Source organism: Mus pahari, chromosome 5 (assembly GCF_900095145.1).
Source record: "Mus pahari chromosome 5, PAHARI_EIJ_v1.1, whole genome shotgun sequence".
NCBI classification, from domain to species: Eukaryota; Metazoa; Chordata; class Mammalia; order Rodentia; family Muridae; genus Mus; species Mus pahari.
This window is the reverse complement of record NC_034594.1, coordinates 44,045,108-44,059,830: the sequence shown is the minus strand read 5'-3', so window position 1 is coordinate 44,059,830 and position 14,723 is coordinate 44,045,108. Positions and strand designations below refer to the sequence as shown.

The following is a 14,723-nucleotide window of genomic DNA, read 5'->3' as shown; positions in this document are numbered from 1 at the left end:
TAGATCTGTGCTAAAGTGCTTCCGTCCCAAGCTTGCACAAAGCCCACACACTGATGCCAATCCCATTATTCCCAGTACCAGGAGGTGGAAACAGGAGGATTTAAGGTCATCCTCTATTACACAGTGAGTTTAAGGTAAGCCCAGAATACAGTTGTATGACCTTGTCTCCAAAGAAAGTCAGGGTTGCATCTGTTTGCTTACAGGCAATTCACCTACGATCCTCTCAGGGACCTAGCTAGCTACCACTTACAGCTTACAGTTTACAGCTCACAGCAGTCAGGTGCGCCAGGGGACCTGCCTGCCACCCCAGCTCTCTCTCTCTCTCTCTCTCTCTCTCTCTCTCTCTCTCTCTCTCTCTCTCTCTCTCTCTCTCTCTCTGTTCCCTGTGTTCTTTCTTCCCCCCCTTTTCTGTCCTTCTCTGTGACCCCCCCTTCTCTGCCCTCAGGCTCACTTGCTGCCTCTACCCCTTCTCCAGGTCTTCACTCCTCTCCCTTCCCCCAAATAAAGCCCCTTTATACCAGATCTGTTGCACGGCGTAATTACTCGGCAAACCTTGGCATGGACCTGACATGTTCCTCCTTGCCACATTATATTTCATTACAGCATCACTGTGGACTGACTTTTAAAACATATTGTCATGATCTGTGGCAGGGTAAATGTCTTCAAGGTTCCCTAGCCCATTGGACACAGAGAGCAGACTGCCCATGGCTCTTTATACAAATGTTTTCTCATTAATGTGTATTAAATCAAAGAAATAAAAGAGGATTCAATAATAATAAGCATCCAGTAATACATCACTCCTAGTCTAACTTTGTTCATACCAAAGCAGTATAACTTTCTGGAAGTCTTTCTAGAAGATGGACTCTCAATGCTGATATACTTTAAGTTCTAGGGAAATCCTAATTCTCTCCCAGTTTCCTCTGCTCTGTGTCCAATGCCATTTGTCCTGTTCCTTTTCTGAGACACATCTATTGTTCCCAAATGCATCTATCCCTCGGCTTTTGTCCCCTATCACATGCCTATTTCCTTAGCTAGACTCTTACTAACTTGAAATCTAGGAAATCATAAAATAGGGCTAGCAAGCTGGCTCGGTGAATATAGAAGCTTGTCACGTAAACTTGATAACCTGCTGGGGTGCCTGCCACACTGCTGGGGTGCTCGGAGTGCCCAAGAGCACACCACTCAAGGGAGACAGAACACAGTCCATAATGGGGTCCTCGGTCTGTGTTTTCCTGGGTGGGATGCAGTGGAGCCTGAGTCAACTAGCTGTGGTTCCCAGTCTCCCACGTATCCAGGCACTGCTAGTACACAGCTGAGAGTGGAACCCGTTTGGTTCCTAGTGAGTGCTGAGAGGAGAGAGGGACTGGAAGAAAGCCTTCTCCTGAAGATTTAGGCACTGCTCTTTATGACAAAGCCCCAACCCCATCCACCCAGCTATCCTTGCTGAAGAGACACTCCTTGCTTGTCACACTGCAAATGTGAATGCATACACCTTACTCGAGGTGAACCAGGGATTAAATAATACCTTTTGTGGGAAGGAATGTCCAGGAAGGGAAGCTCATTGGCTAAACACTTGGGGCCTATCTAGTCACCTCATTAGCATGGCGAGCTCCAGGCTTTTATGCTGTGTGACTTTCCTCAGGCAGAGGTAAGTGTTGGGGTTTAGGATCCCCAACAAGGAGAAAACCTGCTAATAAGGCAGTCTCCCACTTTGCACCAAGCTTGAGGCCCTGGTGTCATGGTGGACTTCCACCTTAATTAGCAGAGCTTTCCCACAGTAACCTGAGTCCTTGGACCCACATAAAGGTGGAAGAAGAGTGCCGACTCTACATGTCCTTTGTGAAAGGATCGCCATAGGAAACCCCAGGACCAAGTGCTCGGTGCTGTAAAAGTAACATATATTCTCCTGTTGTAATTGTTGTCTGGGAGGCTCAGTGCCTCTGTCTGCTAACCTAGGCCTAGACCTGGAAGCGTCTAGCCTCCATACAATCTAATCTAGGCCAAGAACGTTTTCAGCCTCTGAGACTTCTGAATAACTTTACCCTTTCTTGTTCTTTCTGAACTTGGGCTGGCTGGTTCAACTCAGCTCTTCTGGCTCAAACTCTTCTCCCAACTGACTGATTCAATCTGGCTTTTCTCTTTGCCTCTGAATTGCTCTGCTTGGCTTCAAACTAACTAGCTATCTTTTCTAGACTTCTGTCTCCTTCTTATTCTTTTGCTCATTCTGTCTTTACCTGTGTCTAGCTTGTTCTCTCCTGCCTCCTCCTTCTCTGTGCTGCTCTACTCTCCCTCTCAACTCTACTGTCCTGCACTCCCAACTCTGCTGTATTCCTGTGCTGTACCCTCTTCCTCCTGTGCTGTCTGTCTTTCCCTTAAGTAGCTTCCATTTCTTCTCCCTTCTTCTAAGAGTTTGGGTGTATCCCATTCTATCAAATCTTTATCTGATTCGTCCCTTTTTTCTGCCACTCAATTAGACATCACTTTCAAACACGGGTGCTTCCTTCTACAAACTAACTTCATCTTCATTGTTTGGGATTAAAAGTAAGTACTAAGGGTGTGTCTATATTGCAGCCAGAGGTATTAAAGGTGTGTACTAAAGGCAGAGCCACACCCTAACAAGAAATTGTTTCAATTATCCTGTAATGTAGCACAAAGGATGTGTATTCGCCCCCAGAGACAAAGGGCAGGAAGTAAAAGACAAAGACAGGAGATAGAGGATGAAGGAGAAGATAAAGAGAATGAGGAAGAGAGAAGAGAGATTTTTGTCCCTGAAAGGGGACAAAGGCCTGCCTCTGGGTAGAAAGGAGACAGATGTGGCCCATAGTGGTTTATAAAGGTAAAAGTACAAACCCTATGTTAGAATGACACCTCATTGATTTGGGATTGTTAATTAGGTGAGTCAAAGAGGGCTTTCGATTGCTGGACTTTAACACTTTGATAGATAGACTTTGTGTAGGCAGCCTCAGGGGGATAAAATGGCCAAAAAAAGAGAATAGACCTTGGTGGCTAGCTTGAGGCTCTTAGCATGGCAAAGGGAATTAGGGAGAATAAATAATAAACTATCCAACCATAAATGAAAAAAAGTTAAACAGCTCTAGAATGACCAATAAGAATATATAAATTTTCAGTGTTTATAGCAAACAAGGAAATACCAATCAACGCTAAAAAAATTCTGCCTTACACCAATCAAATGGCTAACATCAATAAAACAAAGACCAACAAATGGTGTTGAGGAAGGGAGATGGTGGGACCCTTCTGCAGTGCTGATGGAAATGTAAATTATGTCAGCCAGTATGTAAGTCATCATGAGTAACTTCAGATCACTTAAAAAATAAAACTTTAAAACTAATACGACACAAGGCAGACAAGTTGTCTCTTGACCAAACCGTGCTAACTTGTAACATAAAAATTATTAATTTATAATGAACTTATTGGGGGGGTCTAGTAACAGATAATGAATGTTAGTGAGATACTAGTCTTAATGGAAAACCATGTAAACAATTCTGCTGTTATTTCTTTTTTTTTTTTTAAGATTTATTTGTTATTTACATGAGTACACTGTAGCTATCTTCAGACACACCAGAAGAGGGCATCAGATCTCATTACAGATGGTTGTGAGCCACCATGTGGTTGCTGGGAATTGAACTCAGGACTTCTGGAAGAGCAGTCAGTGCTCTTGACCACTGAACTATCTCTTCAGCCCCCTCTGCTGTTATTTGTTAAGCCATCAATTTATGACATGAATTATTACCTTAAACTTACTATAAACTTATTGGAACGTAAAAATATTTAGCAAATCATATAATGAATTATTCAGCTGTAACAGTTCTGCCTTATAGATGAATGGGGTAACTTTTTAGAGACAGTACATATACTGAGAACAGAAAATAAAGGTTATTGGAGCTTCTTTTTCGGCTTCATCCAGAGTGAATGAGTGTTTTTCCTTGTGTGTGTGAATTTTCTTCTTCTTCCATCTTTCATTCTTTCATTCTCTTCTTTTCTCTCTGGTTCATGAAGAGTTAATAACCTCCTTAGTCGCATGAGTAACAAGCTGTAAATTCTGTATGTGGCAATAATGGTAGTTACTTGGGGTTTGGAACCACTGTGCCTCATAAGGTAATAATTATGTCTTGGGGTTACGGGTTTATAAGAAGATTGACCCAGGATGTGTGGAAACTGATAGGGACTTTATGATTTGCTCCTGTTTGACTCGGACTCACAGGGTCTGCAGATTGGGGCTACCCACGTGTAACAGAGAAAGCCGTCTTGTTATGTTCCACGGAGACTTGTGTGGACAGTACTGTTTATACTGGGCTCTGTTTATCCTTTAGCTTCAGCCTGTTTGGCAGTAAATGGAGAGCAGCTATAAGTGCTGATGCTGCTGTGCTTTGAGTTTGGCTGCGAAAGGATTAGTGACATGGATTATCTCTGTAGTTCAATATCACCTTAGGTAGACATGATCAGGATAAAGTACCTGTAGTAGGCTTTACTGGAGGTGTGGTTTTTGAAAAGTGATGAATATGTTATGTTCTGATGAGGAGCGGGCTGAGTACCACAGCACACATTTCAGACCTGTGCTGAAATAGAAGACATTTTCTGCTTTTACTTTAGAAACTTTTACTGAAAATTAGGAGATCCAGTATCCTCTTCTTGCCCCTGCAGGCACCAGTGAAGTGCATAAAATGCAACACTATTTTGTAGGCAAACTGTATTTTAAAAAGGCAACTCTAAATCTTTGCTCCATGTTCCTATTCATAACAAATACTACAAGAAGGTCTCATGGGAAAATGTTTCCACTCTGATTTTGTCCTCTGGTGGCAAGGACTAGCACTTAAAATTTGAGTTCTGCTTTTCTCACACAGAAGACATCTGGATCTCTTCTGAAGGAATTTTTTACATCATAGCATACATAGGTTGAAAGAGAGGTTAGGCTCAACTATACCACAACAGTTGTAGCCTCAGTAAATCTGTAAGGGTCAGTACATCTTACAGAAGGACAACCCTGGGCTCAAGAGAGGCCAAAGAGAAAGGAGTTAGAGCTGGGGAGATGGCTCAGTGGTTAAGAGCACTAGCTAATGTTTGCAGATTAGCCTGGGTTTGAGTCCTAGCACCCAAAGGGTGGCTCACAGCTGTCTCTAACTCCAGTTCTGAGGAGTTGGATCCCTTGCATCTTGGGTTGGAATATCTTGCATCAGCAGGCACCAGACAAGTGATACATAGACATAAATACAGGTAAAACAAACATACACATAAGATGAAATAATTTTTTAAAATGGAAGACTGTAGAAGAAGAACATTATACTATTTTAGGTAGATTTGGATACATTAGAGAAAACAATTCTTGGAAATTTTCATGGGGTCTTGTCTTGGAGTTTTATTGCTGTAAAGAGACACCATGACCACAGCAACTCTTATAAAGGACAACATTTAATTGGGACTGACTTAGAGTTTCAGAGGTTCAGTCCATTATCATGGAAGGAATCATGGTGGCATGTAGGCAGACATGGTACTGGGGAAGGAGCTGAGAGTTCTATATCTTATTTCTCTCACAGCTTCATATAAGAGCTCATTATCAAAAGCAGTGAGAGCAAGAACCTCAAGAAGAAACCTGGAGGCAGGAGCTGATGCAGAGGCCATGGAGGGGTGCTGCTTACTGGCTTGCTCCTCATGGCTTGCTCATCCTGTTTCCTAACACACCCAGGACCACCAACCAAGGGATAGCCACAACCACAATAAGCTAGCCCTCCCACATCAATCACTAATTAAGAAAATGCCCGAGGTGCTTGCCTGCCCCTGCGTCTTATGGAGGCATTTTCTCCTCAAGGCTCTCTCCTCTAAGATGACTCTAGCCTGTGTGAAGGTGACACAAAATTAGTCGCTACAGCACCCAAACACTCTGCTTGGACTGATTAGTAAAAAGGAAGTGAACTTCTTAGCAGTAATTAGTATGTACACCTTAAACAAACCTTTAACACTGACCAAAATTTGGACTTATCCTTCTTTAAACCATGGAAGAATTGATTTCTTCTAGTATGCATTCTTTTTTCTAATTGTAGTTTTAACGGTTATCCCAATTATCCATTTTCTGATGAATATTAACATGGAAGCCTTTGTCAGAATTCCTACCAGAAGGTAAATTTGTGCAACTGCTATGAGAGATGCCTTGGATACTGGAGCTTGTACACATCACTTCTAACCAGACCACCTTGTCTGTCAGTTGACAATCAGCTGGAGCAAAGTCCCCAGAGGTGTGAGGGAAGACATATTTGTGTCATGTGCTGAAGTACAACAACGAGTTGTTTATCCTAAAGATTCTTGTGTTTTGAAAGATTCATTTGTTTTTATTTTGCACATGTGAGTATTTTGCCTGCATGTGTGTGTACGTGGTGAATAATGCCCATGTCCATAGAGAGAAAGAAGCAGGAGGTGACAGATCACCTGGAACTGGGGCTACAAGTACCATGTGGGTGGTGAAAGCCAACCTGCCTCTTCTGTAAGAGCACCCAGGGCCTTTAAACACTCAGCCATTCTACCAGCTCCCACCCTACAGATCCTTCCCTGCTGCCTTTTCGGTGGCCCCGGTGCTTTGTTTTCCTACGGCCCCATCCTCATTTGCCTGGGAGTCTAGGTCAGGAGGTGGGAAATGAAGACAGTCTTTTAATAGGCATTTTTGAGTGGGAGTTGGAAACATTTTCAACATTTAGGGAAATAACAGGAAGAGGTTATTGGTAAGTCAATATTCTTCAAATCCTTTTGTTGGGAACAAGCAAAAGAAACTTATTCTAAGTACTACCACTTCATTTTCAGACTCTATTTAATCATAGGAAGACACTAAATTCAGGGCTCCAAGCCCTAGGGGAGCTGGGGACTTCCCAATAGATGAACAACTTCTATTAAACAGAAACAGTTGTTTCAGCCCAGACATCTCAAGGACAACTTCTTCTTCTTGCTGGCAGGGTCAGACTAAGTTCATGTTCCAAGGCCCAGAAACCTACTCCTAACCTGATTGGTGAAAACTCCCTTGCTCAATCCCTTATGTCAAATATGATTGAACATGGCTACAGCCCACCCCACTCCCCCTTGCTTTATGATTTCATCCTTTAAATATGCTGCACAATGTCCCTTCAGCTCCCGACTCTGCTCTGCCGCCCTGATTGATTAGTAGCAGCTTGATTACGGTACATTTTTGTCATCTGCATTGGCCTGGTCTTTAAGTTATATTGGATTTATGTTGGATTTTAATGGACCCACAACACTTTGAGGAAGAAGAAGACACTCCGTAGTTCCTCTACTCTTCTTACTTTGGAGGTAAGGCAGGGGTGGCACGGGTGACTAAGAGCCCCAGAGACCAGAGCTCCAAGAGCCTGGAGAGTAAGCTCTCCTTGTGGGGAGGTTAATAAGATGGGAATTAATCTAAAAGAATCATCGTGGCTCAGATGGAGGAGACTGTAGAGAAGAAAGCTGAACACTTTGCTCTGGAAACATATCTATCGTCTTTTGTTGATTTTCACATGTTATAGGAAAAAGGGAATTATATACATTTTCCCAAGACAGACAGCTAGATTTGATTCCCCCCCACCCCCCAAGGGTTTCAACAACTGCCTTTTTGAGCTATGGTTGGGGAAAAAAAAAAAATCAACTCACAGGAGTATAAATTCTACATTCAAATTTTCTCAGATTTAAAAATTTATTTGTAAAATTTGATCTTAAATACTTATAGGGAAACAAGTCAGATTCATAAAATACAAAATATCTCAAATATATTAAATTGTGTTGTCAAAATAATATTAAAAGGATGTACAGTATATTTAATGCAACTAATTCTTTTAATTTTCAAAAGTTATTTAAAATACAATATTTGAATCAGCACATTGTTTTTTAAATTGTTTACTTTTAGTGATATCTTTTGCTCAGAGAATATCTTAAAAAAGAATCAGAAAGAAAAGATAGTAGCATTATGTCTATAGAAAATTCGGAAGAACGTAGCAGTAAATTTTTTTAAAAAGCTGGAATGGTAGAGACAGAAGGATCCCTGGACTAAAGCTTACTCCACTCATATTCAAAATAGAGCCCACATTTTAAAAGCTGGGTGTGGTAACACTCACACTTATAAGTTTAGTGTTGGGGAAGCAGAGGCGGATGGATCCGTGGCTACCTAACCTACCTGCAGGTTCCAGATTCTTGAGAGATCGTGTCAGAGAAAAAAAGCAAAACAAAACAAAACAAAAATAAACACAACCCCAAACAGAAAAATGAATAGTACCTTAAAAACAGCGAAGATTGTTCCCCGGCTTCCACACACCCACACATGCGCATGTGCACACAATGTCTACAAATGAGGTTAAATGAACTCCTGAAGTAGAATATATATAGTTAGCGTATATAGTTCCAGAGAAAACAGTTACACTGTCCTTGGTTTCTTCATATCAGTTCCCAAGGGAGAAAAGTAAAACTACCAAGGCCACCCCCAGCTAAGCAGATTCATATTGAATCCTGTTCTAAGGATGCTCACAATGAAATACTGAGAATGCAGTGAGACCAAGGCAAAGACCAGAGAAGGTGAATGGAGAGTTTGCTGGAAATGGTGCTGTTCAGCTCCTTATAATGAAAGAAATAGGTATTGTCTTGAAATAGTGATGGTTAGATACTTTAGCACCCAGGAAACTAAGCAGTAAATGAGAGAGAGTTTGGGGTGAGCCTGGGCTCTGTAGTGAGTTTGGGGTGAGCCTGGGCTCTGTAGTGAGTTTGAGGCTACTTTGGGCTATAAATGAGCATGTAACTGAACTAGAGAATAAATAAAGTAGCACTTCAGGTCATAACGATTTCAAATCCTTAAAAGCAACTTCCTAAATATCAAAAATCAAAGTAGCTACACTCCAGCTGGGAGACTCCAGGGAACAACACTAACCGAAGTCCATCTCTTGGTCAGTATTTAATATTTAATAAAGCTTGATTCAAATTTGGCCCAAAGTGGTAGGATTTGTTCCTCTGGAAAAATCTCAGGAATAACAATACTATAATGAGAACATCTGTTAAAAACTAAGTGCTTTATCAGTATATTAATGTACTCTGGAATTCTCATTGAACTGGTTCCACTTCTCTGGAACATGTGAGCTATTACCTCTCTCCTCCATACAGTACTATTTAGAAATGGGACAGGAAATGATTAACATTGCACACTACAGTTGCTCTTTAACTTCCTGTTATTCAGTACCCAGTGATATCTGGAAAATCAGAGGCAGAACCTGCAGAATGAATCCCAAGCGCTACGTGGAACTAAGTGACGGCCACCACATCCCTGTGCTTGGCTTTGGAACCTTTGTCCCAGGAAAGGTGAGGATGGTGGTATTGGAGTTCAGAAGAAAACCAATGGGACCTTCTCCGCTCTATGTAATTAATTTTGTTACAGAGTTTTCTGAGTTCTTCATGGATCCCGGATAGTACTCATTTTCCAGGTAACACATTAATTATGTTTTCATCACTGTGGTCAGAATGCTTCATAGAAACCAAAAAAAGGTATTGTTTTGCTTTTTTTTTGTTGTTTTGTTTTGTTTTGCTTTTTTTTTCTTCTTTTTTTCTTTTTGGTTTATGATTCCCTAGCTCCAGTCTGCTGTGGCTAGCTTTGCCTGAGTAGAACATCGAGGTGGTGGGAGTGCTGGGGTATATGGAAGCAGCTGCCATTTTTCCCACAGTGGAAGATAAACAGGAAGAAGAGAAGCAAAGGAAGGAGCTAGGGCAGGATTCAGTCTAAGGACACAAAGACGTGCTCCCAGCCCCCTACTTTCCATACCCCCACACACAATGAAATGAAATCAAGGGATTATTCCAATGACCTGGTCATGATCTAATTACCTCTTTAAAAGCCAACACGACATACCCAGAGGTGTGTTTCAGTAATTCCTTGGAGCTTTGGTTCCAATCAATCAATCAACCAGTCAATAATCCAAATCAAGTCGACAGAACGAACCTGCATAGACAGACAGCTGGCAATGGTTTTCTCCTAATCTGTAGGTTATTTCTCCATTCTGTTATTCCATTTGCTGCAAACAAACCTTACACAAAGATCTATAGGTCAGTAAAGAATCCTGAGAGCGGGAGAAACCGTTTTCCTCCAGGGATGAGCACACTGATTGGTTATATAACACCAAATGGTCAGCCCTGAAAACATGTTCGAGTCACGGTATCCAGTCTGAGAGCGCTGTTTTTAGGGATACATGTATATACATATATTCATGTAATGGCAATAAAGAAAGAAGCATCAAATTGAGAGAGAACAAGGAGGGGGCTATGGGGAGAGTTGTGGGGAGGAAAGGGAAGGGAGAGATGTTAAAACTTATATTGTAACCTCAAAATTTTTTAAATTAATAAGATTATACATTTAACTTTATCAAAAAAGTAAAAAAAAAAAAAAAAAGTTTCTCAGTCCTGCACAATTCTATATGTGTATTTGAGTTAAAAGATGGTTCCCTGTGATTTGAAGGGTTTTCTCTGTGCTTTTCTCCTTTGACGTCATTGATTCAGGATAACACAGTGCTGACTGCTTCAGTGACTATGGCTTAGTAGCCTGCCTTGAAATTCAAAACTACAGTGAGATAACAACACTTCACCTTTGAATGGGTGTGACTAAAGGACAGCAAAGTGCCAACACGGGTGGAGTGCGGAGAAAACAGAGCGCTGACTTTTCATAGGCTGCTGATGGGAATGTAAATTAGTACAAACACTAAAGAAAACAATATAGACGTTCCTAAAAATAGAATTTATATGCTCTAACCATAGCCTCCTCCCTCTATAAAAGGAAATAAAGTTAGCATGCTGGGGTGATGCTAGGAGTCTCATTAGTAACAATTGTGAATGGCTGTCTACCAAGCAATGGATGAATATGTTGTTGAATGCACATATACACACAGAGAGTAGTGTATTGTTCAGACACACAAAAAAAATTCATCTTTTTTTTTAATTACTAAAATAAATTTTATTTGTGTTCGTGCCTATGCACACTTCCCATGGTGTGCAGGTGGATGCTGAAAGAAAGTTTGTAGCATCTGTTCTCTTTAACCCATGGATTCGCAGAATCAAACTTCAGTAGTCTGGCTTGGCTGCAAGCCCCCTCCTGCTAAGCCATCTCACCAGCCCACATATAAATGACTATGCACCATAGAACATTAAAAAACCAAACATAACATCTCTTAGAAACTATATCCAGTGAAACAATCACAGATACCAACAAAAATCATTTGGCACAGTAAAGCACAAAAATATCTCTTAGAAACTATAACCGGTGAGTTACAAACAGAACAGGTAACATCATTATTACTATAAATCATATATATAATATATATTATAAAAGAATGTATTATACATTATAAAAGAATAATATATATTATTCTTTTATAATATTTTTATATATATTAAACTATATATATATACATATATACATATATATATAGTTTAATATATATACATATATATATATATATATATATATATATAAAAAGAATGTATTCAGTGGGGGCAATCGTCCAAGGCACTAGCATATTTCCAAGAGCAGGTTAATAAATCTTTATGGTCAGTGCTTCTAACAGCTTAGCCCTATATAGTCAATTATTATTAACATCTAATGCCTGATTTTTTATAAATCTTCAATGCATAAATTTAAACTAATTTAATTCTTTCTAGTTAAGGCTTTAAATATACCAAAATCCATCTCCGATGACACACATGTAGCCATATGAAATTTTATTGTGAGAAAGTTTTTATCTCTCATCATAGTTTTGTAAATGATTTAAAAAGTAAAGCGTTGGTTTCCCTGGGAATAAGGTCATGTTAGTGACCCCATCTCTAGGGATGGTTTTTTACCCAGTATTCTTGCTTAAGATCTTGGCCTAGGCTACCAGGAACATGTAAATAAGAAAAGGAATAAGAGAAAACAAAGCAGCCGGGCAGTGGTGGCACACGCCTGTAATCCCAGCACTTGGGAGGCAGAGGCAAGCCGATTTCTGAGTTCAAGGCCAGCCTGGTCTACAGAGTGAGTTCCAGGATAGCCAGGGCTACACAGAGAAGCCCTGTTTCATAAAACCAAAAAAAAAAAAAAAAGAAAAGAAAGAAAAAAGAAAACAAAACAGATAGATTGCCATGAGAACTATGGCTCAATATTTTTTTCTCCAGTGAAGAGTTCCACAACCAGTTCCAGGAGGGCTCCCCCTTTTGAGGTCAATCACCTCAGTCTGTGGAACTTGTCACACAGATCCTACTGGAGGTGGTGTGGCATATATAACAATAAATAAATCTTTTTTAAAAGATTGAGATTAAAATTAATAATATTGTGTGCCCAATTCCCAAAGGCTCATGTCTATTTAGCAATACAAGTTCATTTAGTCTATTTAAAAGAGATCCTCAAGTTCCCAACAGCCCCAGCAAATGGCCAAGTTCAAAGTCTCGGAGCACCAAGGCAAAGTTACTTAAATACTTCCTTATATTATATGGGTAATTATTGTAATTATATGTTATATAATTATTACATATACATATTACATATATGTATACATAATATATATTTACTATATATTTACTGGGATATTTACTATATCCCAGCAGTATACATTTTTTTTTAAGATTTATTTATTTATTATATGTAAGTACACTGTAGCTGTCTTCAGACACTCCAGAAGAGGGCATCAGATCTTGTTACGGATGGTTATGAGCCACCATGTGGTTGCTGGGATTTGAACTCCGGACCTTCGGAAGAGCAGTCGGGTGCTCTTACCCACTGAGCCATCTCACCAGCCCCAGCAGCATACATTTTTATTGCTAGTAATTACTTCAGTCATACAGATAGAATGGCTGAAGGACAAGTTAAGACAGCATCCTGCCATGTGTTACAGTGTCTAATTTCAAATTAGACACTATTTTATAATACAGAAAAATGCCAATTTTTTTTTTAAATGTTTGCACACAGAATAGTTTGTGAATGTCTGCTTTCCTTTGGGACAGTAAAGTTTTAAAGTGTTCTGACAGAGGATGTCTATGTAAACCCTCAGCTAAATAATTAGGAATTGAGTCCCTCCACAGTTTTTCTGAAGACAGTATACTCATGTGTTCTCTAGGTGCAACGTGATGGGAATTTAGTGTGTTCTGTGTGGAAGTAGGAAAGACTTCCAACACTTTCCTCAGCATCTCTTGCAGTGTGCATTGTCTTGGCTTGTCTTACTTCATAGCCACTTTAGTCTGGGGCTGAAAACTTCTCAGATGCCCAACTCTCATTATTTGAGAAGACCCAGTCAAGCCTGGGGAGGCACATCACCCTGAAGACAGAGCTCACGTCACACAGCAGCAACATGTAGTTGGTAAAGAGCTATCTGTGTCAGGACTAATTCAATCATCTCAAAGTACTCCTTTTGGTTGCTCTTCTAGGTTCCCAAGAGTCTGGTTACAGAAGCCACCAAAATAGCTATAGATGCTGGATTCCGCCATATTGACTCAGCTTATTTCTACCAAAATGAGGAGGAAGTAGGGCTGGCCATCCGAAGCAAGGTTGCTGATGGCACTGTGAGGAGAGAAGATATATTCTACACTTCAAAGGTATTGCATATATATTGTATGCTGGCATGCGAATGAATGAAATGAGTGGTGTGTTGATATTTATGTGATTTGATCAGTAGATAAATTAGGCATATTGGTCTAGTGTTTAATTTCATACATTCAAACAATGCTAAAAACAGGAAGCTGATGATCTCGCCTCACCACTGTTTAAATTTGCAACTTTAGTGTAAAATTATTACTCTTTCAGTCTCACCTGAGAGAGTGTGATTTAACATGGACAGAGCTATGGTAAGACTCTGGTTTCCTAATCTCTTGGGTGACAGATATTTCTTAAGATTCTTGACATCCAATTTTTACTTTCATCAGTGTTAGAGAAGAAAATTTTTCTTCCTGAGTATCTCATAAAACATTGCTAGAGTCTTGTACTGAATCTAATACATATTAAAATCTCAGGAATATTTCCTTTTGTTTATGAATATAAACTCTTTCCTGTTGAATGAATGGATAAAGAAATAAGATAGAAGCATCCTTTGTAAACTCTTGTGAAATACATCTCAGAGGTTGGTTGTTACTGTTATATCCAATTTTTACAAAAGTATTAAAAATTTCCTTCCATTGTCCTATAGATTTACTAATAAAATTCAAATATATATATATATATCAGACTTGACATTATTGGTCAGACAACTTTAAACTCAAGTTTTGACAGGGTATCAGTGGTCATCACTCTGTGGTCATCAGTTTCTGATCAGTTTTAAAAGTCTCAATTTTCACTCTCTAACATTTGCAGCTTCCCTCCACATGTCATAGACCAGAGCTGGTCCAGCCTTGCTTGGAACAATCACTGAAAAAGCTTCAGCTAGATTATGTTGACCTATACCTTATTCATTTCCCAGTGTCAATGAAGGTAAGCAACCAGCATCTTCATCATGACCATAATTTCATTGGTGATTTAATTAGACCTAAGCAAATAGAAATGTAATGCATGTATCATAGAAACCATTCAAGATGATTCATGGGAAAAGCAAGGAACCCAAATCATGCTGGATTGATGGATTTGGAAAAATCTTGAGACATGTGTCTGCATATATATTGTACTGGCTGGCTTTATGTGTCAACTTGACGCAGGCTGGAGTTATCACAGAGAAAGGAACTTCAGTTGGGGAAGTGCCTCCATGAGATCC

The 14,723-nt window shown here is 39.9% G+C and overlaps 1 protein-coding gene across 1 annotated transcript in view; it reads left to right on the top strand.

The window, feature by feature from the left end:
• Window positions 1-7,118: 7,118 nt before the first annotated feature.
• Window positions 7,119-14,723, top strand: part of LOC110321514 (prostaglandin-E(2) 9-reductase-like) — a 21,572-nt gene continuing 13,967 nt past the window's right edge. The window contains exons 1-4 of the mRNA XM_021197792.1: window positions 7,119-7,308; window positions 9,212-9,333; window positions 13,411-13,578; window positions 14,330-14,446. Coding sequence (XP_021053451.1) covers window positions 9,253-9,333; window positions 13,411-13,578; window positions 14,330-14,446 — 366 coding nt within the window. The 5' untranslated portion in view covers window positions 7,119-7,308; window positions 9,212-9,252. The remainder of the gene's footprint in view (window positions 7,309-9,211; window positions 9,334-13,410; window positions 13,579-14,329; window positions 14,447-14,723) is intronic.